The sequence below is a fragment of the Lutra lutra genome, chromosome 6 (assembly GCF_902655055.1).
Source record: "Lutra lutra chromosome 6, mLutLut1.2, whole genome shotgun sequence".
NCBI lineage: Eukaryota > Metazoa > Chordata > Mammalia > Carnivora > Mustelidae > Lutra > Lutra lutra.
Window position 1 is genome coordinate 25,853,269 of NC_062283.1, and position 27,627 is coordinate 25,880,895.

The 27,627-nt window shown below is 47.6% G+C and overlaps 1 protein-coding gene across 3 annotated transcripts in view; it reads left to right on the forward strand.

Moving 5' to 3' along the window:
- Positions 1-25,729, forward strand: part of GMDS (GDP-mannose 4,6-dehydratase) — a 640,099-nt gene extending 614,370 nt beyond the window's left edge. For all 3 annotated transcript variants that reach the window (XM_047734312.1, XM_047734313.1, XM_047734311.1), the window contains 2 exons: positions 24,903-24,971; positions 25,283-25,729. In XM_047734312.1, the coding sequence (XP_047590268.1) occupies positions 24,903-24,971; positions 25,283-25,345 (132 nt within the window). In that variant the 3' untranslated portion in view covers positions 25,346-25,729. The remainder of the gene's footprint in view (positions 1-24,902; positions 24,972-25,282) is intronic.
- Positions 25,730-27,627: the final 1,898 nt, after the last annotated feature.

Sequence of the window (27,627 nt, forward strand, 5' to 3'; positions counted from 1 at the left end):
AGCCAAGCCTTGTTTTCATCCCAGGAAGAGTCCGGGAAAGCCACTCACCAATTTTCATGGTCAGTCTGGTTCTGTCACAGGCCGTGGAGCTGGCCCTGCCTCCCCAGGAGGGCCTGGCAAGGTCACCAGTTATTTTTCTCTTTCATTCATTTGTTCATTTTCTTCCCAATCTAACGAGACTGCCATCATTCTCTAAAACATTTAGTCAACAGACAGTGAGTTAAGAGGAGTTTCCCCCTCTGTCCTTGTATCTTATCCTACTTGGTGATTTAAACAAAAATAATAATTGGCAGCCTTCTTGGAGCCTTTCTGGTTCTACCTGGTTACTAATGGACTGTGGCGTGTCTTACATATTCTTTGTATTTTTTAAAATATTTTATTTATTTATTTGAGAGAGAGAGAGAGAGAGTGAAAGAAAGCACAAGTGGAGAAGGAGGGACAGAGGGAAAGGGAGAAGCAGACACCCTGCCAAGCAGGTAACCCCATGTGGGATTCCATCCTAGGACCCTGAGATCACAAGCTGAGTGGAAGGAAATGCTTAACTGACTGAGCCATCCACGCGCCCCGCACATACTCTTAAACAGGTGCCACCGTCCCAAGCCATCAACGGCACACTCAGGGGGAGTGTGGCCGCACTTCAAGGAGCCTCTTCCCATCTGTAAAGAAAGAAATTAATGTAGAGTTACTAGTTGTTGTTTTCTTGGCGCGGAGCTTGGTCATTAAGAATGCTGTCAGAAGACAGGTGTTAGAGGCGAGAGCGCAAGTTAATCCTTCGAGCCTTTGCGGGGCTCACAGCTGCCCTGACAGTTACAGCTCTCTGGGCTCCGAGTGCAGTCATTGACCTCAGTCTCCACACACTGAAGCAAGGGAAGGAAGAGGCTGCGGTGCTGGAGCTTAGAGCCTTAGAGCCGAGAGGGGCTTCAGGCGTCAACCCCAGCCCTGCCCCTTCACAGCTGAAGAACGCGAGGCCATACAGAAGTGCTTGGCTGCTCGCACCATCAGACCGCCAGGCGGCTAGTTACCTGGGGCCTTTCTCATAAGGTGAGGTTCAGATTCGCTGGCCAGGAGGCGTGCTGGAAAGTTCGTTGTGTTCTTTTAGGGTTCTCTGGAAGATAAATTTGGGGAACTATGAAGCCAGGAACTGGTCACCCACATAAAAAAATAAAACATGTTAGAACTATTTTCTTAAAGAGGCATTAGGACCTTAGCATCTAAGAGGTGCCTTTGAAACACAGTAAAAATGTCTTTATTGGAAAAGGATGCAATAAACTTTCCTTTAGGAATAAATAGATGGCTTGGAAAGAACCTACTATGGTAACTGACCTTTTGTTTGAGAATGAGTTGGAACGTAGCAAAAGAGAAAAAAAAAATGCCCTTTGGCCTGCATATAAATAAGATGTAGCGATTAGGGCAAGAACATTTCGATCTATTACGTTTGTACCTTGTGTAACACCCTTTCATCTCACAAGGTGCAATAATAGAGGATTTCAGTTCCTCTAGGAATCAGAGTTTAATGAATGCATTATTAGAAAAATTAAAATGTATTATTACTTGTGCTCTACAAGAGGCTAGGTACACAGTGTTACAAGCATTTTTAATATTGTTGCCACATAACACATGAGTAGATTGTTAAACTGAGATTGAAAAATTATCAAATAGTCTAATCTCCCAAACTGACCTCTGAGACTGAGTTTTCTCATCTGTTGGGGTCGAGGTGAGTCATAGTGAGACTATATAAAAACCCCACAGCGCGATAGTGTCATTTCTTCCCAGGTTCATTTGCTGAGAGCTGCATCACAGTATTATTCTAAAACAGGACTCTAATGACCAGAAAGGGTTATTGCACACCTGTGCCGGTGAAGCCCAGTTTTATGGCAAGTGATTTTTAGCATCATCTGAAACCTAGCATGTGAATAGTGTTTTGTAGCAATACTCTAAGTTAACACTTCTTTCAAAAATAAGAATTGTAATTACATTTGTGTATTTTAAAAGCTTGCCTTAAAATGGCTCATGTTCTCTCTATTCTGATTCCGTACAGTGTTGCCTTTATAGCCATTATATCTGAATATTTAAAGCAATAAATTCAAAGAGGAGCTCTAGGGAGAATACTGTTTATGTTTTAGATCCTTTATCAGCAAGGTCTCCGCTGTAACCAGCAGAAATGTTAAACAGGGAGGCAGCAGCCACAGATCACCACAGTATTTTTACACTTAGACCAATAAAATGTAGCTATTTTATGAGAGTGATTTCATTTAAAATTGTTCATAGTTGCAGTGTTTCATTATTTGGGAGTGGTAATTAGCCAAGCTACCTGTGCCTTAAAGGATTATGAAACTAACAGATCTGACAATTCTCTATGCAAAACAACTTCGCATTTTTGTGGAGGAAATAAGAGCCATACTTTTCCTTGTACAGAGGAAAATTTAACTGTGTATCTTTAACATTGACTCAAAACTTTCTTAACTAGATTAGCAAGGACTTAGCAGAAGTGATGCTTTTTGTATGTTTTTCTCACATAAATTCAGTAACATGGTGTTGCTAGTTACAAAATTGAGCCATACCTTATGGTGCAGTGATGTCACGACAACCTGTAGAGCCTCCCGTGTTACTGAATGCAGCTCCATAGACAGTTTCCAATAAGGAAGCGACTCCGAAAGCATGGCATTGGAGAGAAAGGTTTTCTTCAAATCAAACTAGACGTTGAAATGTGCAGGTATGTTAAGAGACGTGACTTCCTGTGATAGCGTTTCACACAGAATAACTTACATCATCACTTTGAAAGAATAATAATAGGAAAATCCTGAGAAGAGAAGATACCATGGCCCAAATTATCAAGCCCCAGGTCTGTTCTCATCAAATCAGTCTTTCCTTCCTTAAAACAAGGAATCTGATCACTCTTTCAGGAAACAGATCTTGAGCACTCATTGTAGGCGGAATATGTGTCATTTGCTTGCAGTGTGGACAGTGTGGCAATAAGCCCCCCACATCTAGGATGTGGGGACGGAGCCGTGTCAGTGGGAAGAGCGTAGAGCTGCCCGCGTCTGAAGGAAGACCAGGTCACTTAAGATCAGCTGCTCTGGGGAGAGGTGGCATCTAAGCTGGCTCTTGAGGAATGGGTATGCTATGAGTAGGTCCAGATGGAAAGAAGGACATGCCAAGAAGAAGGAATGGCTTGTCCTTCCCACCCTGGCCTGAGAAGGTTTCTGTGACTCTGCAGGACTCAGCCCAGACACCCTCTCCTCTGCAAAACCTGTCTGTCCCATGAAAGAATGCATACCCACCTCACCTCCCTTTTTTCCTCCACTGTCCTCATGTCACTGAGCTGCCGTGATTGGCTTAGAGGCCTATCTCCCGGACAATTCTGTGCACAGCTAAAGGTACTGTGTCAGTCTCAGTGACTGGAGGCTCAGCCACATGAATGCTTCATCCTACTAAGGACTGTCTTTAAACACAAAAAACAAAAAACTAACCCTGCTTAAATTCCTGTCCCCGTGTGCAAAAGGCAACGTGGTGTTTCTTCTCCCAGCAGCTGTGTGAATTACCTGGCTTCAGGGCGTCTCCTGCTTCTGCTGGGCTCTCCATCCTTGTCTGAATCTCCTTCATCTGCCATTTTCCACATCACATAGCAAATAAGACGTTCTGTCATTTCAAGGATGTGGCAGATAAGGTATATCTTAATGGATAAAACAGTTTAAAATCATATATTGGACAGGCTGGTTCTCCCAAGTCTCTGGTCATTGTTCCTTATGGAGCACGAGTGCCCCTGGGAGAGGGGCCAAGAGCCTGTCCCTCTGGCACCTGCTCAGCTCCCCTACTAGGTCTTGTCACCTTTATGCAAAGTCTATTTTTTAAAATACTTTATTTATTTATTTATTTATTTATTTATTTAGAGAAAAAGAGCGAGACTGTGGGTGAGAGGCAGAGGGAGAGAGAATCTGAAGCAGACCCCGCACCGACTCAGGGCTCAATCCCACAACCAGGAAATCATGACCTGAGCCAAAACCAACAGTCGAATCCTCAACTGACTAAGCCACCGAGGCGCCCCTGCAAAGTCCTTTCCTGCTCAGCTCCCACCTAGCCGGGCCAGGGAAGGGGCAGGAGGCCTGACCTCCCGTGTCCAAGGGAGCCATCAAGATCTGATTGGGGGACAGGCTGATTGAGACCCACCAGCTCTCTTTGTCCTCACTTGTGAATTAACTAACCTCCCCTCTCCAGCCTCGAGGTGTTTAGCTGTGTTCTTTCAGCATGCAGTACCCAGAATGTGGTGAGCATGAGATTAATGCTTCTTCATTGGATTTCTAGATTCGGGAAGGTGGGGGAGTCCTGAATATGTGTGTGCTTTCTGGTAGGTCCAACCTTTCCTGAATGCAGGGAGTAAACCTGGAAAAGTAGCTTGAGATCAAACTGTCAAAGATATTTGAAGTCAGAGGAAGAACTTGGATTTTACTTAGCAACTGATAGAACTTTCTAACTGAAGGAATGTCACAAAGAGCCTCTGAAAGAATGAGCAGCATCCCAGGGAGAGAAGGGACACTGGAGCCAGGGAGACACTGGTCTTTGAAGGGAGAGGGGACTGTCGTCATCCAAGTACACGGATCTGAAGGGCAAAGTAGAGAAGAAAGAGAAGAAAGAACTAAAGTTGACCAGAATTTTCAGTGGGGGGGGGATGGTGATGGTTACAATGCAATAGGAAAGGTATTTAGTGGAGGGAATGCACTGACTTCATTTTAAGCATTCCTGTATCCATCCAACAGCTACTGAGTGTGTGCTGCGTGCCAGCCACAGTGCTAGATCTTGAAGATAGAGATAAATGAGAAAGGTACATCCTGCCCCTCGTGGAGCTTACATTTTAGGAAGGCTGACAGTAGAACAATAAATTAATTGACAAAGTAATTACAAGCTGTGAAGAGGGCCAGAAGGGACACTAAGAGGATACCGTGATGGGAGAACTTCCAAAGGGGAGGGTCTGTGCTCAGGAGGCCATCCTGCATACTGCGTGGGTCCTCTGCACATGGGCAAGGAACAATTTCTGCCCCCGTGGAGCTTTCTTAAATCCAACTGGGGAAAAGAAGCTCAACGGCTAAAAGCAAAGGGCTTAGGAGTAAAGCGGGCCAGAAGCTGAAGCTCATCGCCCTCCACCCCCAGCCACCACTCTGTGATCTCGGGCAGGTTACTCTGTCTCCTCATCTGCAAACTGGAGATGATATCTAGCACCTAAAGTGACTGGGAGAATGAGGTGCTAGAATAGACGGGAACCGCAGAGTGCGTGTGCAGGAGTCATGGCCGCGGAAAGAGTGGTGGCCCGAGGCACGGAGGCACGCTGGGGCCCTGGCCGGTGCTGGGGGCCGTGCCCACATGTGTGTGCAGGTCCTGGAGGCTTGCACCGACGCAGCAGTGGTACTGTGAAAACACACCGAGCGCGGGAGGCTCGAGTACAAGGCTCTGAGAAAAGGCAGGAGCTAAGGGCAGTCTGTGAAAGGTCTTGAGCTGGTCGGGGAGTTCAGTTTAGCTGCTCTATGGCCCTTTTCTGGAAATTGAGAGAAGCAGAAGGCTTGGGGGCCATGTTGAGGGCAGAGTTGGAAGCCTGGCAGGACGTGTCACGTTGGTAATTTACCAGTGTTGCTGACAGGCCCCCAGTCACAGCCATAATGCGGGCACCCAGGTCCGAAGGGCACTCATATGCATACCATAACTCACATGTTTCCTCAACACCCTCAAGGTGGGGTTGGGGGGGGGTCTCACCTGGCGGGGGAGGGTCTTCCTGGAGTTGGTCTCGTCAGCCTAGAGGCTACAGGCTAAGTGTTGGTGCTGTGGGCGTGGGCCTGCCAGGCCTGGCCTGCACAGCTGGAGGGTATCCAGGGAGGAGCTCAAGGTTGCCAGGGGAGCAGGCAGGAAATACGGAGTCAAGACCCAGCAGGATGCCTGCCATGGGGCTGGGCCTCGCTGGGAGGATAGGCATCCGGGAAGCTGGGGGCTTAAGGGGCCTGTGAGTCTTGGGAGCAGGTCTGCTGAGGTGGAATCCGGATGTGGTCTCGGGATTGCTCACCTCCAGGGTGTTCTTCCTTGTGCTCTTCAGTGTTTCAAAGGGGCTTTTACAGGCTCCACTTGCCTCATTTAAGCAACTTGGGAGCCACTTGGTGATGGGAGTAATTGAAGCAAGAGAACCTCACCGGGTAGGGCAGACATGGAAGTGTCCAGCTGAACTGTGGACAGTCAGGCTGCAATTTAAGGAGAGTCCATTTTTCCTTATAATACCTGTTGTGTACCCAGAAGTGGACTGGGTCCCAGCGACACCAAACTGAGTAAGACCCCAAAATGCATATGGATCTGAGGAAGTGATTCTAGGACAGCTTCCCTTGGAAATTCTGATTCATTCAGCCTTGCTAAGGATCCCACCAACTCCTTTAAACAAAATCCACAAATTTGCTGAGGAACACTGATTTCGCTGAGGAGACCAAGATCAAGAAAGGTAACCAGATAAGAAAAGGAAAGGAAGTACCGGCTTGATCTGCCTGATGCCCACCTCCTCTGAAGACACCCTGAGGATGTAGCTGTGTCCACTCTTTCACGGCCAGAGGCCAGAGTTGGTGGTTGAAAGCCCCTGAGGAGCCCCCCCCCATAAGCAGCTATTCCAAAAGAGGAAAAAAATTAAATCACAAAAAGAAAAGAAAAAGCTCCAAGTGAGGAGGGATGTTACGTGAGGAGCAAAGGTAAGGGGATGCTCCTGGCTGGCTGCTCCTGGTGTGCACTGGGATCAGAGTCATCCTGCCCCGAGCACCACTGAGTCCCATGACTTCCTGTAGGACTCGAGGGACAGCCCTTGCTGGGCCCCAGCTCCTCCACCTCCTGACAGGCCTGGCACAGCTGGCACACAGACACTACCTGCAGGTCATGAGGCAGGTTCTATTAAGTCAAAATATTACACTGTGTTTCTACTCATGAGGATGAATAAACACACTTCATTTATAACCGAGATTATGGTCACCGGAAACCCAGTTCTCCAGCCCAGAGCACGAGGCTAGGTTGGCCTTCACCTGAGGAAAGGGCAGTATTTTAAAGGTATAAAAGGGGAAATGTATTTTCTCCCCCGCACCAAACCAACCATTTCACACAGGCCAGAACAGTTATAGAACCGATGACAAGGAAATAAGCTGAAATGAGCCAGATTTCAGAGAAATGCAGCCTGCCACTGTCCGCCGGTGTCTACAGAACATGACCTCCACGCAGAGAGCACCAGACAAAAGGAGAGAGCAATGTGGGGTGCAGAGTGCCAGGGGCGTCCCTTCTTAGCAGGTAACCAGCAAGAACAGACAGGAAATCCCAAAGGGGTAGGTGGGGTCAGGGCCTTCTTTTGGGTGCTAAGGAACTTTCTAATGTGTTTTGCATCATTTTGGGGAAAAAGATGTGTTGAGTTGCTAGGAGCTTTTCTAGTTCCCCTCCATGAGGGTAAGCCAGAGAAGTACAAGGAGCCCCCACAACATATATAAAGTATTAAACAGAAGGTCGGCCAATATTTAAAAGCCTTTACTGTAAGTGGCTCCTTGAGAAGGAAAGGAGAGAGAAGAGTGTAGCAGAGAGAGAAACCATTCGGGAGAAATGAACTGGGAGCATCAGGCCCCCGAAGCGTGATGCTCTGAGTCTTCAGGCCTGAGCTCATCTGCCAGGATGGCTAATGCGTCTTTTCCTCCTCTCCCCTCTGTGCCTCCTTGGATACTACGCCCTTGCCAGGGCTCCAGTCAGAGGGATGGTGGTGTAAGAAACACTGAGTCACCCGATAAAGATCAAAGTGGCCCTTCAGGTTCTGCCACAGGCTCGAGTCAGGCAGGCACTCACTGGGCTGTGAGGTGCCCTGACCACGGGGGAAGTGTCTCTCTCCTCTGAGAGGGAGAAGGTAAATCTTCTCTCCTAAAAGACCTCCTCTGTTCCATAACCCTGCGGCACCATCTGTGTGCTATTAGTTGGCCTCCATTTATTTTTGCTAACTTGGTGACAGTGACTTAGGTTATCCCACAGAAACTTACAGTATTGGGTCTCACTCTACTCTTCCGGAAACTCCAGGGTGCCTACATGTAGATGAGGACCCAAGTGAGCGAGAGCTCTGGGCTTCAGAACTCCTGACAGAGGCTGTGTGTGCTGCTCTGGCCTCCAGCCCTTTCCCAGGATGCCCTAAAATGGTTCCAATCTGATCCCCAGCCCCTAGGTGGTCAACAGGCTCCCCAAGTGGATCCTTGAAGCCACCCCCAGGCAGAGGGACTGATGAGTACCCAGATGAAGAAATATATCCAGGGATCTTTTTTGACAAAGCTATCGATCCTTATATCCTGGATTCATTGCCACATGTAACAGCTTCCCTCACCCCACCTCGGGGGTTTCTGACCAGCCAGCTCCTACCACCACAGGGCCCTAGCCTGAGCTGCTTCCCCCACTTGGACTGGTGAATCTGGGTTGTCAGCCTAAGTCTCTCTGCCCACAAGTCCCATGTGTTTTCACAGGGGTACGGTTTAAATAAATGAGGAGGACAAGCAAGACAATGACAGGCTATGGGGAACTAACAGTCTGATGAGGTGTCAGCGGTGGAGTGCTGGGCAGCCACTTTGGAGAACCAGCCCCAAGGCCTGGAATGGCCTCCAAGGAATCTTGCTAGACGCCCTAGGCCCCGATGGAGCCTTCGCGTTACACACTGACAGTAGCCGCCATTTGTGGAGAGCCCGCCCGGCATCAGGCACTGTTCTAAGCACTTACGGTATCTCCGATCTTTATTACATGCAGATGGAATATAACAGGTTTATAAATTATAAAACTGAGGCTTGGGTAGTGAGTGACAGACAGTACTGGGATTCCGCTGAGGCCCAGCTCCGCACGTCATGTTAAACTAGCCCTCCCGACTGTGAACCTGGGGTCCACAGCCAGCGAGGGGGGAATTCCACACCACGCTGCCCCAGCCATCCCAACCTGCAAGTCACAGAAGATTCTGTAACCCCCTTGTGCGCTTCAGCTCCTGATCTGACACCTACACTGTCTTTACCTTTGCCCTTTGCTGTCCTCCATTCCACTCATGGTTCACGATCCAGCTCAGGGAGCATTTACTCTGAAAAGATCTCTGAGAGCCTTGGTCCCCGAAGGGCTGCGGTCCCCTTCTCTGGCCCACTGTGAGGGTAGCTCTTCCTGGTTCCAGAGGGACCATGTTAAGACGAGTCCTCCCATTACTGATTTGTGCAGGTGCCTCAGGGACAGGCTTACCCCAGGGCATTTTAAGGCCACCACAATGCTCATTCTCCTCCCCTTTCTTGTCCCTCTTCAGGTCTCAACCCTGTCCCTACTCCATGCACTCATGTGGCTCCCTCTCTGTTCACGTGCTCTGTTGCCCACTCTGTGCTGTGGCACGAACCAGATGATACGCCACGAATTCGCTAGTCTCTGCTACAGGACCTTGAACCACTCAAAGGCCAGGTGATTATGGCTATTGAGTGTGTGGATGGCTGAATGTTGCCAGAATTATGTAAAAAAATAGGCCAAAATATGCTTTTCAAATAGTAAAGCACTACACAGCTGTTATTTTGTGATAAATATTACTGTTGTTACTATCATCATGATGGTGATAATTAGACATCTCCCTCTCTTTTTAAGCTCTCACTGTCCAAACTCCAGAACTAAGTCCATCTGGATAAAGTCTTTAGATACACGTGTTCTCCAGACCCACTCCAGTAGCGATCTCCTTCACTACCCAGACCCTGAAACAGAAAAGGTATGCACCCTGAGGAATAGTTGTATTTCTGTTAGTCACGGTCATGGTGGTGGCATAAATAAGACCAGACAACTCTTGTGAATTCTGTGAGTTGAAGTCTTTTCATAGAAAAGGGTATTCTGAGGGGGTCAGATCTGAGCAAAGTCCATTTGGAAGTTTCCCAAACTCACAGAACTCCCATGTCAGGTGTCCCTCACTGTTGCTTGTGGTCCTAGAAAGCCAACAGTTCCTAGAAGATTCCACCCCAAAGCCTGGTTCTGCTGAGGAACGTCCATGAGAGTCTCACAGCCTAGTAGTGGTGGGGGGTGGGGGGCGAGGGACAGATTGAAAAGAATCCTTCCACAGGCAAATTGCCCACTGGTCTGTTTCAGCTGCTTACAAAGTCCATGATCATGACCATTCCTTATGGTGGTTAAGGAGCCGAGAGTTGTGTTTTCTAGATGACATTAACCATAGGAACCAAAGCAAAATACCTTATCTTCAACCCTCTTATAAAAACTTCCACTCCCCATTGGAGAAGAACAATGAATTCACTTTTGCTGTAAAATCCACAGCTGCATTAAACTCCTTCACAGGGTGCCATTGAGAGCCATGTGCTTATGGCAATGTGGTATCTGCTGGTATGCCCCCTTTTTGTTCTGACTCGGGTTTCCGCTTCTGTACCTGCTCTTTGTACAACCTACACAGGCAGTCTAACCAGCAGTTTCAGTGTTTCTGGACCTCCATGGAGGGCAAGGATAGTCCCCTTCTGTTATGTCTTCAACAAGTTCTCCAGGGTGGGACTTCGTCCCCATCAAGGGCATCTGCTCGATGGGAATGCATGACTTGACAGATTGTGTACACATCAGCTGTCAGCCCACTTATAAGTGGAGAAGAAGGGAGGGAGTTTAGAGAAATGGGCTAACTACCTGGGCTGGAGTCCGAGAGACTGGGCTTTGGATCCAGGCTCTACCATGAACGGACACTGGGCACGTCATTTTGCCTGCCAGAGCCTCCCTTCCCTTATGGGGCACACAGGACTGCTAGAAGGTTTAACAGTGTGAGGTATGTAAAGTGCTTCTTAGCGCATAGCTCAGACAAGGGGCCCAATAAACAGATGCTCTTACTGCCAGCTCAGAGGTCTCCCCAAGTCCCCCACCCCAAAGCTAGTCATGGGCACAGAGCCATTCTAGCTCTGGAGGGCCTCTGGAGGGCCCTCCACATCTGAGACCTGAAGGGCCAGGGCTGGGGAGTGGGGGCAGCCCCTGACCCACTGAAGAGAGCACCTCACGTAAGAGCCCCCTGAGCAGAGGCTTTCTGACCTGGCGGCACTCCATACGGCAGGCCGTCTGGTGATGACTGCATTGGTGGGAAGTATATCCCCCACTTTCACCATATTTATTTACCATGCGAGTTCCTCAGTGACACGCACGGCTCTGGGCAATAAGATACTGCCAATATGTGTTGTACAGCCACAAGAGAGCTGAAACACTCAATCTGGCAGGCCCTGTGGGAGGCTCCCCAAATGTCCAGGGATGCTTACCTGGGGAGTGTTTGAAGCCCTAGTTCCCTCTGGGCCTCGTGCAGCACACCACTACCCAAAATTCTGCCTCCCCCCTCGGGTCACTTGCCTCCTAACCAGCGCCCTCTGCGTGGAGCCTTCCAGCCCTGTGGGCACAGCGTCCGTGGGCAGAGGTGCAACTGGGCCGCAGAGGCTTCTGCCATCTGACTGTGCACTGAGTCACCAGCTCCCCCACTGCCTGGCTATACCTGGAACCGTGCTGAGGCTAAGCCAGACCAAGGCCCGCTGGAGCAGAACTCAAGAGCCACTACTTCTGCCGCGGCCGCTGGGAGACAATGAGCCGTCGTTAGGCAAGGAGATACCACACAGGATCCCTAAGGGTTGATGTAAGGAACGCAGCCCTGTGCAGACACCAGCTATCCTAGCCCAGTAGCAAGCAGGGCCTTAGAAGAGACCTTGAAAATTCTTCCAGTCTCTCCCTTCCCTCGCTGACAGATGAGGAAAGCTCAAGTGACAGAACTCAGGTGGCCGGACCGGAGCTAGGCCTCACCCCTGTGCTAGCTCCCACATCATCCTGGTTCCTGTACAAAATCCTGGGATGATCAGGTTTGGGCAGGCCTTTCCAGTTCAGAAATCAAACTCTGAAGGAATTGACAGTGGTGGCAGTGAGGGCCGGGTGATACGGCAGTAGGAAGCCCATTCTCAGGTTGATAGTGGCAGGGCCCGAGCTCTGAGCTCCTCCAAACTGGGGGCTCCTCCCTCCACCAAACACCAACCTTCTGGGAACCTTCACGGGACTCTGTCTAATGACGTTGAGTCTTTGATCCTATGAAGTCTCCGTACAACACAATTGAGGTGTCGCAGTAAAACAAAGTGAACATAACTTTGAACTGAGTCCCAGTCTTCATTTTTGCCAGACTTTCAACCCTGACTAGGCCCTTGTCAGTCCTTGCCCAATCTTTAGAACACCTCTCTTCACCAAGGCTCAGGAATCCCAGGACCTTCCGTGTTGATGTCAATCTGCAAAGATAGGCCTACCTTCTATGCCAGTGAGCTTTTGTAGACTTGATGTGGCCAGAATTCTAGAACCATCCAGTACTCTAGTCTTTGTCCCCCTTTCCTATGTTTATTTGCAGAGTACATCATGCACACCAAACAAAATGAGGTTCCTGCTTGGTGCTTTTATCAACGTACTGAGCAGGAGAAACAACACAGAGATGTCAACATTCCTGGGGCCAATTCCTTGTGGCCTGAGGAATTCACCCCTTGATTTTGGAGTGTGTCATCTCTGTCATCGCTTATTAGCTCCCCTAGATATTAAGAATGACACCACCGGGGACACTGCTCTGGAAATACTACATAGGAAAATGTTCTGACTGCAGAGTTGTGTCCTAAAGGTGGTCCTAGGAAGGGGGAGAAGAGCAAGTCAACAGAAGCAGCAGAGGAAGCAGCAGCGTTAGGCATTGCTGCCATGGCGGCGGGTCTGGTAAAGGAGTAGGATCTTGATATTTCCATAATCAAGAATTCCTCACATCTGGATAGAGCTGTTATTTCCAGAGCATTTTCACATACACTCTAGTGTTATTTTAGGCAAGCTGGCAGAGTGCGAACCAAACTCTTGTTTTATCTGCGGACATGAAAGCCCTGCTCTGCTGTGGGCAGCCATGCAGCTCAGACTCCGGGCTTTGTCATGAAGGCTGCTCGGCCTGCAAACAGGGCACCTGCCAAGGGTTACTGTGCAGAATGTCACACTTGGAGTCCCCACCAAAGCTTTCATCAAAGTCAACCTGATTATTTTCCACTGCATTTTCCTGAAAGGATGTTATGATTTTCTAGATGTTTGGTGGCTGGCGATAAATCAGGCTTTTATGATGTCATGTGAAAGGCCACCTCTCGGACTTCCTCCTGCCACAAGCCATAGATTAAAAGCGGACCATGTCAGTAAGGCCTAGTGGACACAGGGTGGCTTAACCCTTTCCTTGCACATGCTAAGGCACAGCTGAAGCTGTCCACTAGCTAGGGGTCATGGAAGAAGGTGAGCTGCCTTCCCCTCTCCTTCCTTTCACACGAACACAGCTGGGGCCTGTGGAAACCGAGCTCCTTTCTCTGAGTTAACCAGACTTCCTCAGCTGAGAAGCTTTGGCATCAAATCAAGATCCAAAACAAGACAGTGTGTTCCATGGAATGATATAAGAGAACACAGGTAATTTCACAAAAGTAATCTTTTCAAAGAGTCTCTGTTTCATAATCATGAAAATGAGGGCTTTCCTTCAAAAGGAGATAAAATCTAATGCTGGTGTTGTGATAAAAAGTTACACTCATACTTTGCTGGTAGCATTTGTAAATTCATATAATGTCTTTGAAAGCGATAGAAAGGTCCCCCCCCCGATTCAAGCCAAAATCCTAGGAGTTCCCTATAAATCCTCTTTCCTCCAAATCCAGTCCTTCGGTGAGTCTTCTCTCTGCTCGCCTCGCACGCTCCCCTCTCTCGCAGCCTCTCCTCCTGCTGCAGCCCCGCTCCTGCCTAGCATGGAGCCCATGAAAACATCCAACAGGGCATGTGCCCCTAGGGCCTGAGGCCTCTAGTGGCTCAGAACACAATCCAAATCCGTATTGTGGGTAGCGGGCTGATGAAGGATTATGCGTTTTATTTTTTTTTTTAAGATTTTATTTATTATTTGACACAGAGAGACACAGCAAGAGAGGGAACACGAGCAGGGGAAGTGGGAGAGGGAGAAGCAGGCTTCCTGCCAAGCGGGGAGCCCTATGTGGGTCTGGATCCCAGGACGGTGGGATCATGACTTGAGCCGAAGGCAGACACTTAAAGACTGAGCCACCCAGGTGCCCTAGGACTATGCATTTTAAAGCAAAGCCAGGTGAGTGAACCTTTATGTACATAGACTTTGGTAAAAAATTGAAAATTCCAGCATGTTTCAGTGCTGTGTCCCATTCTCTCAAGAACGAGTGGAGAAAAAGAAGGTGCCTTCCAAAAAGGGGAGTTGGTAGGGACAGTTTCAGTCTGACCAGGATTCTGCTCACACAGGAGGAAGTGAAGGGTGGGGCACCATCTCTGCCGCCCTCGGGAGCTTAAACGTGTCCTCCTTCGGCCAGAAGAGGACCGGCCCTTCTACTGCACAGGAGGCCAGGCTCCTGCCCCTGGCCCCGGGAGGTGCCTTGGGTCCTGTGTCCTACAGGGCCAGCTGGGCAGAGTCCTGACTCCTAACTGCAGTAGCCTGGACCTAATCCCTTCAAGAGTGGCCAGATGTTTCTAGGCTGGGTGGCACAAACACATTAAAGAGTGGCAGCTCTGTTAGGAGGGAAAGGGGTTGGAGCATGCTGGGCAAAAGTCCCTTAGCCACCCTTTTAAACATTTAGCTAAACGTCCCATACTTACTTTGAAAAATTACACTGGCATCTGAAAATCAGACTTCTGAACTAGTTGAGCTAGCCAGCTATATGATTGTGGCCGACCAGATGCAGATACTAGAGAGTAAAGTCTTGCAAAAACATGGCTTTGCTGGGAGAGACCTGGGCCCCATGGGAGGAATTACCCAGCAGGCCAGGCATGGTCTGGCCTTTTTTTTACCTCTCCAACTTCGTCTTGGGCTCTGATTCCCTTCGTTCATTTTGTCCAGACTCAGTGGCCTTCTCTCTGCCCCTCAGACCGGGGGTGTTGCTCCCTACAGTCCACGTACCTGTGGTGTCCCCAGGAGACCCTCCTACCTCAGGACTTAATGTGACTTGCTTTTTCTTGTCATTCAAATCTTGGATCATATGTCACCTATTCGGGAAGGCCTTCTCCAACCAGCCTTCCCACTCTTTATCCAGCTGGCTTCCTCTTCAGTCTTCGTCTAGCACTCTCAGTAGTGGACATGGTCTTACTCACATCTCCTGTACTCTGGACTGTCTACCCCGACTGGAACATAAGCTCATGGCAAGGGCCTTGTCTTGTCCACAGCTACTTCCCAGCTCTAACACTGTAAACATTTGGCAACAAACAATCTAGAGCATATGAAACATTTATAATAATTAGGGAAAAGTAGAATACAAAATCCTGCATACTGTGGTTACAATTATTCAAAAAATGATCTAAAAATAGAAGTCAGATTACATGCAAGGTTGAAGTAAACTGAAAGCATGAAAGAAACACTATAAGACAACCCACTTGAAAAAATTACATTGTTGTCAGTCAGTTGAACGTCAGATCTTGATTTTGGCTCAGGGTCATGAGATCGAATGCTGCTTTCGGCTCTACACAGCACAGGGGCTGCTTGAGATTCTCTGTCCTTCTCCCTCTGCCCCTCCCCCAATGTGCTTTAAATTAATTAATTAATCAGATTTTTAAAAAGATTTTATTTATTTATTTGACAGACAGAGATCACAAGTAGGCAGAGAGGCAGGCAGAGAAAGAAGAAGGAGGGCAGGCTTGCTACCGAGCAGAGAGCCTGATGCGGGGCTCAATCCCAGGACCCTGGGATCATGACCTGAGCTGAAGGCAGAGGCTTTAAGGCACTGAACCACCCAGGTGCCCTTAATCAAATCTTTTTTAAAAGATTACATTTTCATCCATGATGTTACTATAAGAAATTAAAAGGATAGCTTTCCCTATACCTTAGTGATAAAAGCAACAATATTAGCCCTAACAGTGTTAAATAAATTAGAAATAGTACTAGCTACATTCCATATGTCATCTTGAATTCTCACAGCTCTTCAATATAGGTGATGTTTTCCCCATTTTACACCTGGTTTAAAATCTGAGGCTCAGAAACACTGAGAAACTTGCCCTCCAAGGTCACACAGCTATGTGGTTAAGCCATGATACCAAGCCGGGTCTGTCCCCTGATATCTCTGTGTTGGTGGTGGTGCCAAAGAATCCTTTGTTCGTGAGACCTAAGTTATATACAGTGACATGCTCAGCTCTTCACTATATATTTTGGTCTACTTTGACAAATACATGCACTCATGTTTGCTCTGCTCCTATCATACAGAGAAGATCACCCAAGAGTTTCTTCCCATACCTTCCCCGTTGATCCTCTTCCCCTATAACTACTATCTAATATCTATCACCATCGATTAGAATGCTGATACCGGAATGTCATACGCATTGAATCATACTGTATCTACTCTTCTCCATTCATCTCTTTCATCCAGCTCTGGAGTAGGTTGATATTTCCATATGTTGATACAGTATTTATTCTTTAGAGACCTTTGTGCCACTCAATAATGCAGCATAAAGTATATTGCTCATGGTACTTTTAGGGAGAGTTTGTCCTACTGAGCATTGTGAGTGCTGGACTAAGAATCAGAAATCCTGACTTTTTGTCCAGAACCCTACCACTAGCTGGCTTTGTGACATTAATCAAGTTATTTCTTTAAAGGTCTCTATACACATGTTCGGATATGGGATTCTGTTCCTCTTATAAAAATACATAAGAAAGACTGCCAGGTTACATATGCAGCAGCCTAGTAAGCTCTCTATTAACCATGATAATAGGAAACCAAATGAATGGATAGATAAAAATCATAGAAAGGTAAATATCTGTCTTAATACTCTTTTTCCCCCCATGCCTCTCAAAACCCTTACTAACAAATGTCCTCGTACTTGTCTTAATTTCTCCTCAAATATGAAAGTCCTCAGAGAAACAACAGAAAAACAAGAATTTGGATGTAGTGAGCTGCCTGGTTAATCCTAGAGTTTCTTAACAAGTTACTGAGGGAATGACTGTTGGAAGGAATCTAGGTGTGTACATTTGAATGACTCTGTCATATAATTTTTATTTTGGTTGGGAGAAGGATGAATGGATGGATGGATGGATGTATGGATGAATTAAAAGAAGGAAGGAAGGGTTACTGGTGTGTGGTACAATATAAATTAAGAAAAACCCCAAAGGAAAAAAATCTATATTAAGGAGGCATTCGTATTACTGGCCATATTCTTTGGCACTATTATTCAAAGGGAAGGCAGAGCCCTTTCTATGGGGTGGGGCATATTTCCTATTACACTGAAAGGCAACAAGCTGATGGAAAATCACCTTCCCCTGGTGCTATCAGGGGTCTCCTGTGGCCCTAGTCGGCCTTCCTCGAGTGGCAAGGTGTCTCCCAGCCACAGGCAGGCTGAAGATAAGCTGTGGGACAGAGCTGGGCTTTAATCCCCACAGATACTTGGTATGATGCTTTCATCGCTAGCAAACAGCCACCTGAGACAGATATGAGATCTCTTGAGTTGCATTTTGAATGTGATTGTCTGGAGATTTAATTAGCTGATGCGTGTAAAGTGCTTTGAGGGTAAAAAGTACTAAATGGCAAAAGCAAGGCCGCCTGCTTCTCGTGCTCCAGAGTGCCACTTGCCAATTAGGTCACAACAGTCTTTAATCGGTCCACTTAAAGGTGCTTTATCTCCTTTCCTCGGGGTTTGTGTCACCTCCTACCAGCATGGGTAAATCTTCACACCCGAGATCCAGTTATTAAGAGCAACCCGTAATTTCCAGCGAAGATGGTGCTGGCTTTGAAGCCTGGAATGCTGAGGTCACTAACAATCTTATCTCCCTTTCATTAAGCGGCTCTGCATCACAACTGTGAGTCAGCTCCCCGTATCAACTGCTTAGAGTGAAGATCAGTGAAGAAATCAGAACCAAGAGGGCTCCAGTTACAGTACTTAATCCAACTTTCCCTAGCTTGATACTCCTGTAAGCACCGGGGATCAAGACATAAAGCTAACAGCAACAGCAAAAATTAACTCTGAGATTACAATTATAGGTGCAGAACAGATACAAAAAGCCATAGGGCCTCATCAATGTGTGTGATGCAAGACTGCATTCCCCAAATTGTACCGCTGGTTTTATTTAAAGCAGCCGACTCATGAGTAGACAGCTCCCCCACAGCTATAAGGCACAGCTTCTAAAAAATGCTTTCCTTTGCTCAGCTCACTCAAAGCCTGACGGAACAGGACAGGCCGCACAGGCCCCCGGTGCCAGAGGGTGCAGATGGCCGGACAGTCATTGGGACGGTGCCGAAAGGGCACCCTGCTCCCTTCCTGCGGCAGGAGAAGCCAGGCCTCAGCATGGCATGAATTGTATGGATCTGTGTGTCCGTTCCATGAAGGATAGAGGACCACTGTCCTCGTCTCTACATGTCTCAAGCATGTCTGCCTTAAGGGACTTCCTCCATAGCATTTTTTAAAACTATTTAAAAGGAAATTGGTGTGTTTAAGTCCTGTATTTCCCCCACACGATTGTGTTGTCAGTGTGTCTTCTAGAACCCTTTTTGTCTAATCACATTTCTCTTTTTATGCTAACCATATTTTTAGAGTACACATAGAAAAGACGTGTCATATGTCGGCTGCACTATGAATGCCATTAATTGGGTTCTCCCTTAATACAGTGAATGCTTTCTTTTACCACCTTAGGCCGTACTGACATACAAGTGGACGCCTAAGGAAGACAATGTTCTCATTTACTTTCCACGAGAGCTCTGCCATGCTAGGTACGCTTTTCCGGTAGTGTCTGGGACATACCCATGGACAGATCTATTTCTTTCCCTTGTTTAGCAGCTCCTGATAGCTCCTGATTCCGAATGACAAATGCTATCCATTGAAACTAAGTGGCCCTCAACCCAGAAAAATGGGATCAATGAGGGGTCACAGGATCCTAGAGACGCCCTCAGGCACCAAGCAGGAGGTCACTGAAGTACAGCCATAAGTAACAGGCAGTGTTCACATGCCAGGCCACCAGTGGGGGTGACAGCGGTGATGATGTGAGGGCTCTGCCAGGCTTTCAGTCTAGGGTACATATGTGTCGCCCTGTGCCAAGTGCCTCCCAGCAGCCTCCACCCGGGTAACTGAGGACAGGAACACAATGCAGGGCCGGCTCACACTGTTTTGCTCCCTTTGCCACTTTATCTCTACTGTCAGTACGCCTGTCGGAGCCGGTGCTGACTGACTCAATTTCCCTGAGGTTGAGCCCGAGCATTGTTTGGGGTCTGACGGCATTCTGTCAGCCCCTGCTGATGGACAGTCCCACTGAGTCCAGCTTCCTGAGCAGACGAGACAGCCTGCTGTTTTCTTCTTGTCTCTTATCACCCCTTGTCATTAAAGGAGAGGCCTGGCTTCAACTTCAATTTGTGCTGATATACAGCAGTAAAAGGGAAGAGAGGGGGAAACGTTCGTTACCGTTATTAAAGCCGTTGCCTTTCTTACTGCTGCGAGATTCATTCCCTGTCCAGAAGGGTTTCAATCAAATGATATATTTGTGAGCACGTAAGAGTTTAAACTGCCTGGTAAGAGACACACTATATTGCAAACTTTCTGGGGGAACTCTTTGGTTTCTTTTTTTTTCCCATTCTTTCCGACTCCCAGCTGCTCGTCTTGAATCTTGACTGGGATATTCTGTGCAACTTTAAAGCTTTTTCCATTTTACTGAAGTTTGTTTTGTTTTGTTTTGCTTTTAGTATTTCTTTCTAAAAAGAAGCCTTTCCCCAAGAGTAAAGTTTTCCTGCTCACTCCACATTAGCATAAAGTTAGATCAAGAACCAAATTTGTTTCATTCTTTTATTCCCTTGGAACCTGAGCTATTCCTCAATTTTGCCTTTTTTTTTTTTTTTTTGAAAAGTAGAAGGAAAGAAATGAATACCCAGTGTTACTCACATTTCCATCTTTTAAATTCTTGAAGACGTCTAACCAGGGCTTTCACCCGTCTTAATTTTCCTTATTAACATCCCCTGTCCATACATCTTCTCCTTATTTATAGCACTCAAGAGTCAGTTTATTTCAATATGCACATTAGAAATTTAACAACATCCTGCTCACACTTTCAAAATGTTTCTCTACCTAAACAGATGTCCTTTGCAAACCTCACAGCTGACCTGTTGAGAAACATGGTATCCAACACATAATTTGAAATAAATATTAAAATTTTCCCAATGCAACCACAGTGAAAAAGGGGAGAGAAAGAACATGACTCTGTGAACTTTGAAAAATTATCCTGTGCGATCGATCTATTTAATAGCATTCCCCACAGTGATTTTAGGGAAGATGGGTGGGTGTTAAAGGCATTTAATGTGTTAAATAATGATCAAAATTAAAAAAAGATTGCGGGGAGGGGGAGGAATTACACTAAGCAGTGTAATTTAAAGATGTGTTGTTATCTTGATGGAGATTTTAAAAAAGGCACCCAGGAGATTTGAGGAAAGGGAACTATAGTTATAGTAGAAGATAATGGCACAGCATGGTCTCTACTTTTCTGGATTTTATGTTAACTACTGTGGGCTCAGGAACTGGCTTAATGACTTTTCCAGGATTTGGTCTGGCCCTTTATCAGTTCACTATAACAAGAACATAAGCCAGGAAAGCCTGAAAAATTGCTGCAGCAAAACATGCCCTCCTACCGTGCTGCTGTTTGCAACTCGGGCCATTGGCATTGGGCCTGTAGGGTTTATGCCTAGACAGAGCCACTGTCAGAGGACAGCTCCGAAAGGTCTGACGAGTCAACGGTAGTCAGGGAGTCCGAGAAAAATTAAGGGGGCTCCAGGCATCTGGACATGCACGTTCTCTTTGCTCATGCTGTTTTGCTGCTGTAAAATGCTCAGCTAAACCTAATTGAATTTGACAATAATAAATCACATGTTGAAACTGTATAGCTCACCTAAGGAATAGCAATGGAAACAGTGAAGACACCAGAAGCCAGAGTTCAGGAAATGTCATATTCACATAGAAATGCTTTAAATTTTTCCCAGAGCTTTATTGTCTCTTTTTTAAAAGAAAAGTTCCAGACCACCCAGTGCACAAAGTCCATTTTAGAAACTTTACATAAAATCCTCTCCTTAATCATTTCTTGCCCCTGTTGTCACACTATGACTTCGAGCCTATAAATAAAGAAGGAACTGAACTGTCAAAAAAAGAAGAAAAGAACAAAATAGATGAATCATTCCTCTCTCTCGTCCTCAGGAGCTGATCACGCCCTAGTGGAGAGGGTTTGTGAAATGTAAAAGGAAACTATATTGTGACCTTATCTGTCCCCCTCCATTGCTCCACACAGTCCTGTGAGCCGAGCAGTTAATTCCTGATTCTTTGTAAGAGTCCAGCTTCCACAGTCCCGTTTCTCTTCATGCCGGCGGAAGCTTTATTTAAAGTAGTGTTCCTATGTCCGTGCTGTCATTCCAGAGTCCTGTGTACTCCCGTGCCACACTTTCCCCACACCACCCTGGAAGTTCGTCGGTCCTGTGTCCCCAAACCCTGCAGCCTGAACAATTTACTGTCTCTTTCCTCGAAAGGACACAACAGGAAGAAGTAAGAAAGTCCTTTAGGAGAAGTGAAGTGTAAAATAAGCGGGGATGTCCCTAATCTTTCCCTTGAAGTTGACTGGAGCACAGGCGCATGGACTAGTCTAGATGTTAGCTCAGTAGCAGCTGGCGTAGAGAGCTGCTGCTTTGTTTTGATGGAACCTCATCCTTTTCCTTCACAAGGTCTCTTGGTCTAATTAAATTTCAGGGAGACAGAGCCTTGGCAGAAGGTTAAAGTAAGCTGCTAGACTGGAATGTAGGAGTTGGGCTCAAAACTAAATTGGGAAGTTTAACTGGGTGCGTCTCTGGTTTCAATGAAATACTTTTACAGTGTATGGTAGCAAGGTCTGTTTCGAAGCTTTTGAAAACCATTTTTCTTTTTCCTTAATTGCAGTTCCCTAGTTGTTTTTATATTATGAGCTACTTGTAGAAAAATATAGGAAACATAATTACAATACAAAGCTCCCTTTCCCAAGCCTACTGAGATCATTTGAAGCCAAACTGGGTTTTAGGGTTTTGCTAAGTGTAAGTTCAGAGCCATGAATTGCATCCTATGCAATGCTGGTTGATTTACAGCAAGTGTTGTGTGATTAAACAATAACCATGTTTCTTTGAGCTGTGCAACTGCTATGGAATTGGGGGAGGGCTGTGTTGCTTCATGACGCCACATTGCACAGCTCTCCGGGGAAAAAGAATGAGTATCTTTGTGTGACTCTTATAGTAAAATAGAGAAGTATTGTGGAAGTATATACAAGTTTATTTAGGGAAAGGAAAGAGAAGTAAATGAATTTGTTTTTCCACTTCTATTTCCAGCTCCATGCAAAGTTGAATTGCTAGTTATTAATTTTTGTATCCTACTTTTCCTGAAGAACCTGTATATGGACTGTTCGGAGCAGCAGAAATAACTTGTTTTACTATTATTAACACCCTGGAGAGGAAATCAGTGCTTCAGTGTATTGTGAAATGCAAAGCCTTTGGGAGTTTGATTTATTCAAGCCTAAAAAGTAATGATGGATGATGGAGAATGAGGGCCATCGACTGCACTCTCCTAGAGAATGCCTCTAAGTACAGGAGCCCCCTCGATTCGAGGCGGGTCCATCCCAAGCCCCACCTCCAGTGGGTGCCTGAAACTAGGATAGCACCCAGCCCTATATACACTAGGTCTCTTCTATACTACATACCTGTGATAAAGTTAATTCATAAATTGGGCACATAAGAGATGAACAACAATGACTAATAATAAAATGGAACAATTATAACAGTATGCCATAATAAAAAGTTATGTGAATTGGTGTCACTCTCTCAAATATCTTACTGTACTGTAACTTACCCTTTTTCTTGTGATGATGTGAGATGACAAAATACCTAGTGACGAGAGGGAGGGAGGTGCGTGAGGCAGGCATAGAGTTAGGCTACTGCTGACCTTCTGACTGGTTGCCTGCTCCGAACCCAGCTGAGCATGGGTAACTGGAACCTCGGGAAGTGACAGTGAGAAGAAGGCAGGACTACTGTTCCTTCAGAAGTAGCACCCAGACACCCTTTGATATGGAAGTCTTAGCAGTGAAGGTGAGCACCCTGGGTCCTGCCCAGCCCCTGGTGGCCTTTCCCAGCATAAATGCCGTATGCCCGCTACCTTTCAGGGAATCTGAAGAAAATCACTGGGGCAGACTTCGTTGTAGTTTCATTATCTGTTCCTTTCACTCGATGTAACCGGTTTTAGGTCATTCTTTAATATGTTGTGTCACTAGAATAGCTTCTCGATGGGGTACTTGGGCTGGCTGTCTTACTGCCTTCACATCTTTCCGTTTTAAGGACTCATCTTGTGTACTATTTGATGAATACATTCGTACAGGGAAAAGCTAAATGTTTATCTCATCCCCCCCAAAATGGTCTGTTTCAAAGTTATGTGTCTTTCCTTTTTCTTCCTTCCTTTCTTCTTTCCTTCCTCCCTCTCTCCCTCCTTTCCTCCCTCCCTTTTTTTCAAATCATCCTGAAATTCTCATCCCAATTTTCTCCCAAATCAGTCTTCAGCGACCTGTAATAAGAAATGGGTGAGTGAGGGCTGAAGTGCAGGATTAATGTTCTCCTGTAGCTTTTCTTTTAGACAGTTTCCTTCTTAAGGAAGTCTCTGAAATGGATGGAAACTCTCCTAAAAGCGGTTCCATGTCTGCCCAGCTGAGCAGGGCAGACTCTACCTGCGTTATTGGCCACACACACACACACACACACACACACACACACACACACACATTTTTATATATATATATATATATATATATATATATATATATATAGACAAAGGCCCTATCAGATAGGATGAGAAAGTCAAGGATCAAGCAAATGACAGCTTGAGCTTCCTGAACAGGAGCTGGAGGTTCCTTTAAAAATTAACTTGATCTTCCATCAGAGCGGTTAGGGAACAGTGGGCAGAAGACTGAGTGCTACCGAGCTGAAGAAGCTGCAGGGTGCTTGCTCTCTGGAGCTCTATTTTCAAACTGCTAGTTGCAACGGATTAGTGGATCTTGAGGTGAATGAAGTAAGTGGGCCGAGATCACTATTTTCTAAGGAAGGGGATAGAACAGAACAGAATAGAAAATACGGTGTATCGTGCCCCTGGACAGTAAGGGCGAAGATCCCTTTGTGAAACTTCAGTTTCGTTTTATGCGCCTGTGCGTGTGCTGGACGGCAGTTGTGAGCCGCCCGTGGGTCGGGGAAGCTCTAAGCCAAGCCCGGAAAGAACTGTTCTGCGGGCCCAGAGTTAGCCAGGGCTCCGTTAGGGGCACCCAGCTCCCCGCCGCGGAGGGCCGGGTCAACCAGCCCTGCGCGCCTGCCCGCTGCGGGCCGGGCACCCCCGCGCCGCGGAGCCTGGGGGACAGTCGGTGCGCAGCGGCGTCGGGCCTCCGGCCGCCCGCCCTGCAATGGGAGAGGAACGCGGCGGCGGCGCGGCGCGCGGGGGCGACCGGGGGCGTCTTCTCATTTACTCCTCTCCTTGCCTGAGAAGTGCAGTAATTCGAAACAGTTCTCACAGTAGCGTCCCTGACAACTTAATGTTTAAAAAAAAAAAAAAAAGTCATTAAGCGTCCATGGGACGCGGCGGAGGGGAGGGGTGGACAGGAGGAGGTGGCTGGGTGAGCTGGGGACGGCACCGTTGTCACGATCCTCACGGGTCTGCGCGGCACATTCTTAAACGCGACCTTCGCAAGATTTACGGCTGGGGAGCTGCACTGAGCGTGCCCGGCGGGGACCGAAAGGAGGGAAACGGGGAGACGTGTGCCTCAAGAGTTCGCCCACTGACAGCAGCGGGAGGGTGGGGGGCTCCCTGCGACTCGGGCCCCGGCCGCCCCCGACCCACGTCAGCTTTATCTTTCCCTCCCCCCGCAGGACTTTCTGCAAGGAGATTGCACCAAAGCGAAACAGAAGCTGAGCTGGAAACCCCGGGTCGCTTTTGATGTAAGTGCCTTTCTTTACGCGTGGTGGACTCCGCTGGCCCGCTCGCTGCCGGGCTGGGCCGAAGGGGGGCCCAGCCGGAGGGGCGGCCGGCCCGGCGAGGCAGCAAGGCGCCCGGAGCAGCAGCGCTCCGGGCCCGCTTGGCGCCCGAGGTGCCCCAGGTCTGGAGGGCTAGAAGGGGGCGGGTGGAAGCGGGTAGGGTGGAGGGAGGGTAGCGGAGGCCTCTCTGGGCGCGCCACAGGGGGTGGGGGTGTCACCCGGAGAGAGTGGCAGAAACTCCTCCCTCACCGCCCACCCCGTGTCTCGGGTCCCAGGAGCTGGTGAGGGAGATGGTGGACGCCGACGTGGAGCTCATGAGAAACAACCCCAACGCCTGAGCGCGGCCGCGGACGCCCGAGCCGCCCCTGCCGGCCTGTGGTGGGTCCCCGCTTGGAATCAGCTGGTGCGGGGCCGCAGGTGTGAACCCGGGAGGGGCGCGAGAATCCGGCGGGTTCCCTGGTGACCCTCGCGGCCACTGCGCCTTGTCCCCGCCGTTAGGATCCCGGGCCGCAGAGGTTTGTAGCAGCCGGGACGTGGCACTTCGGGGTTCGGCCCAATTTTCTTTTGTCGAGGCCTCTTCTGAATGGTTTTGTGAAATCAACAAGATGTTTTAATCACACGTTCACTGTACTTGAAATTATGTCATTAGACAACTGAAATTGTGGGGCTTTCTAATTGTTTTAATCTTTTCTTATTAAAAATGGTCTTTCTATGAACTAGCATTAGCAGAGTCGATGTCGGTGTTTTTCCTGAGGTATAAAAGCAGCTATAAGAGCCCCCAAACAAAAATACCCAAATTTTTGCCTCGAGTGAAATAGCTTCCTTTAGGCCTCCCTCCCTTTTGAGAGAGCCCCTGCGGGTAGACCCCTGCTGCGCCTGAGCCTGCCTTTTGCCTGAGCCTTCTCCTAAGTCCCTGCCTGGGACATTTCTTTCCCCCTTCTGGTGACAATAAGCCACTCTATCCAGCGGATCTGGAAACCCAGTTCCTGAAGAAAGGAGGCATTCACACCCCCTCCGGTCTCTGCTGACTATAATTAGAACCCACGGGGCTCCCACCATCTCAAAAGAAGTCTTGAGAAATAGAGGGGGGCCAGAAGAAGAAACTTGAAGGTAAGTAAATATTGTTGGAACATTCCATGCCAAAGCCCCTGAGTTACCCAGAGGTCTCTGAGCCCATGCCTTTCCTTGTGGTCTAGAATCTTTCACACAATACTTACTTCCAACCACTTCTCAGTGCTAGACCACTTTTTAAAAAATCTAATTTTGATTTAATCATTTAACCAATTTATATGAAGTGCTTAATATATGTCAGACATCGTACAGTTGAACTACATCAGTGTTAATTAAAAATTATAATAAAGAGGCTTAACCTGGGCCTCAGAGCGCTGGATCCATTTTTCACTGAGTGCATCATTTAGGAGGCCCGGTTTTCACCACAGGCATGTGCTCCTGAGCCATAAACTCATGGCTGTACTAAGTGTATGAAGGCAGGCTAAGGCAGGTGGACACACAAATGTATGGAACCCACAAGCAGCAAGCAAAGATTGTGTACAGGGTGTATACTTCTGCATGAAACACAATATTTTGCCCTAGAATAAATTAGGTCAGGACTCTTCTTTTCCCCCTCCCTCCCTCTCCAAGGAAAATAAAATAAAACTTTATAGCGAATGGAATTCCAGCCTTTGCACATGCTCGTGTGAATGCGGGTGAACTACTTGTGAATGTCCTCACCGGCAGGTTTATGATCTGGGGGAGGACCCAGGCTCCAACGGCTGGCGGCAGGAAAGAGGGCTCTTTGTGTGGCTGCCTGAGTTGCTACAAGAGTATGCTGGCCAGGGGCAGCCTCAGCTTCGATGGAGCAGAACTGGGGCGGCTTGAGCGGGCCCACCCGGTTCTCAGAAGCTGCCCCAGGACAGGCCTTCTCCCAATCGGGATGCTGCTAATTGGAAACAGATGGCTCTGGAAGGCCGGGCTCCAGGACTGAGAGGGCTGGTGGGCACACTCGCATTCACAAGTACATAGTCACACACATTGCCACACATCCAGATATACACATCTAAACACGCACATGCACACAAATACAGATACACACCTACAACACGCCAGCTCACGCACTGTCACACAAAACAGTCTCACACACACACATTCACTCACAAAGGCCTGAAAACACAATTCACGAACCTGCCATCACCAACACACATCCACACACATACCCTAACAAATCTCACAAATAAACATATTAACACACATTCCCCTTAGCCTTGACCCTGATGGACAGGCACCTCCCCTCTTCTCCTGTGACCCCCTGAACTTTCACCTCATCCCACACCCAGGCACAGAGGCCATTCTATGCTTGCAGTGGCCCTATGCAATTCAGTGTTTTGAGGCTTGTTATCCCCAAACCGTAATCAGCTCCTTAAAAAGGATCACAAGAGATTCTAGGCAAGGGTTTAATGGGACTGATGTAGAGTTATAATGTTAAATTATTCTTCTCAAATGGCCTGGAGCATCAGTTTCTGAAGGATGCAAAAGTACTTTTGGTTGCATCTTCTCTGTATTCCGGAATCTTCAACTGGGGAGAGGGGGTTGGCTCATTTGGCTTCCTGGTCTCCCACCCGTT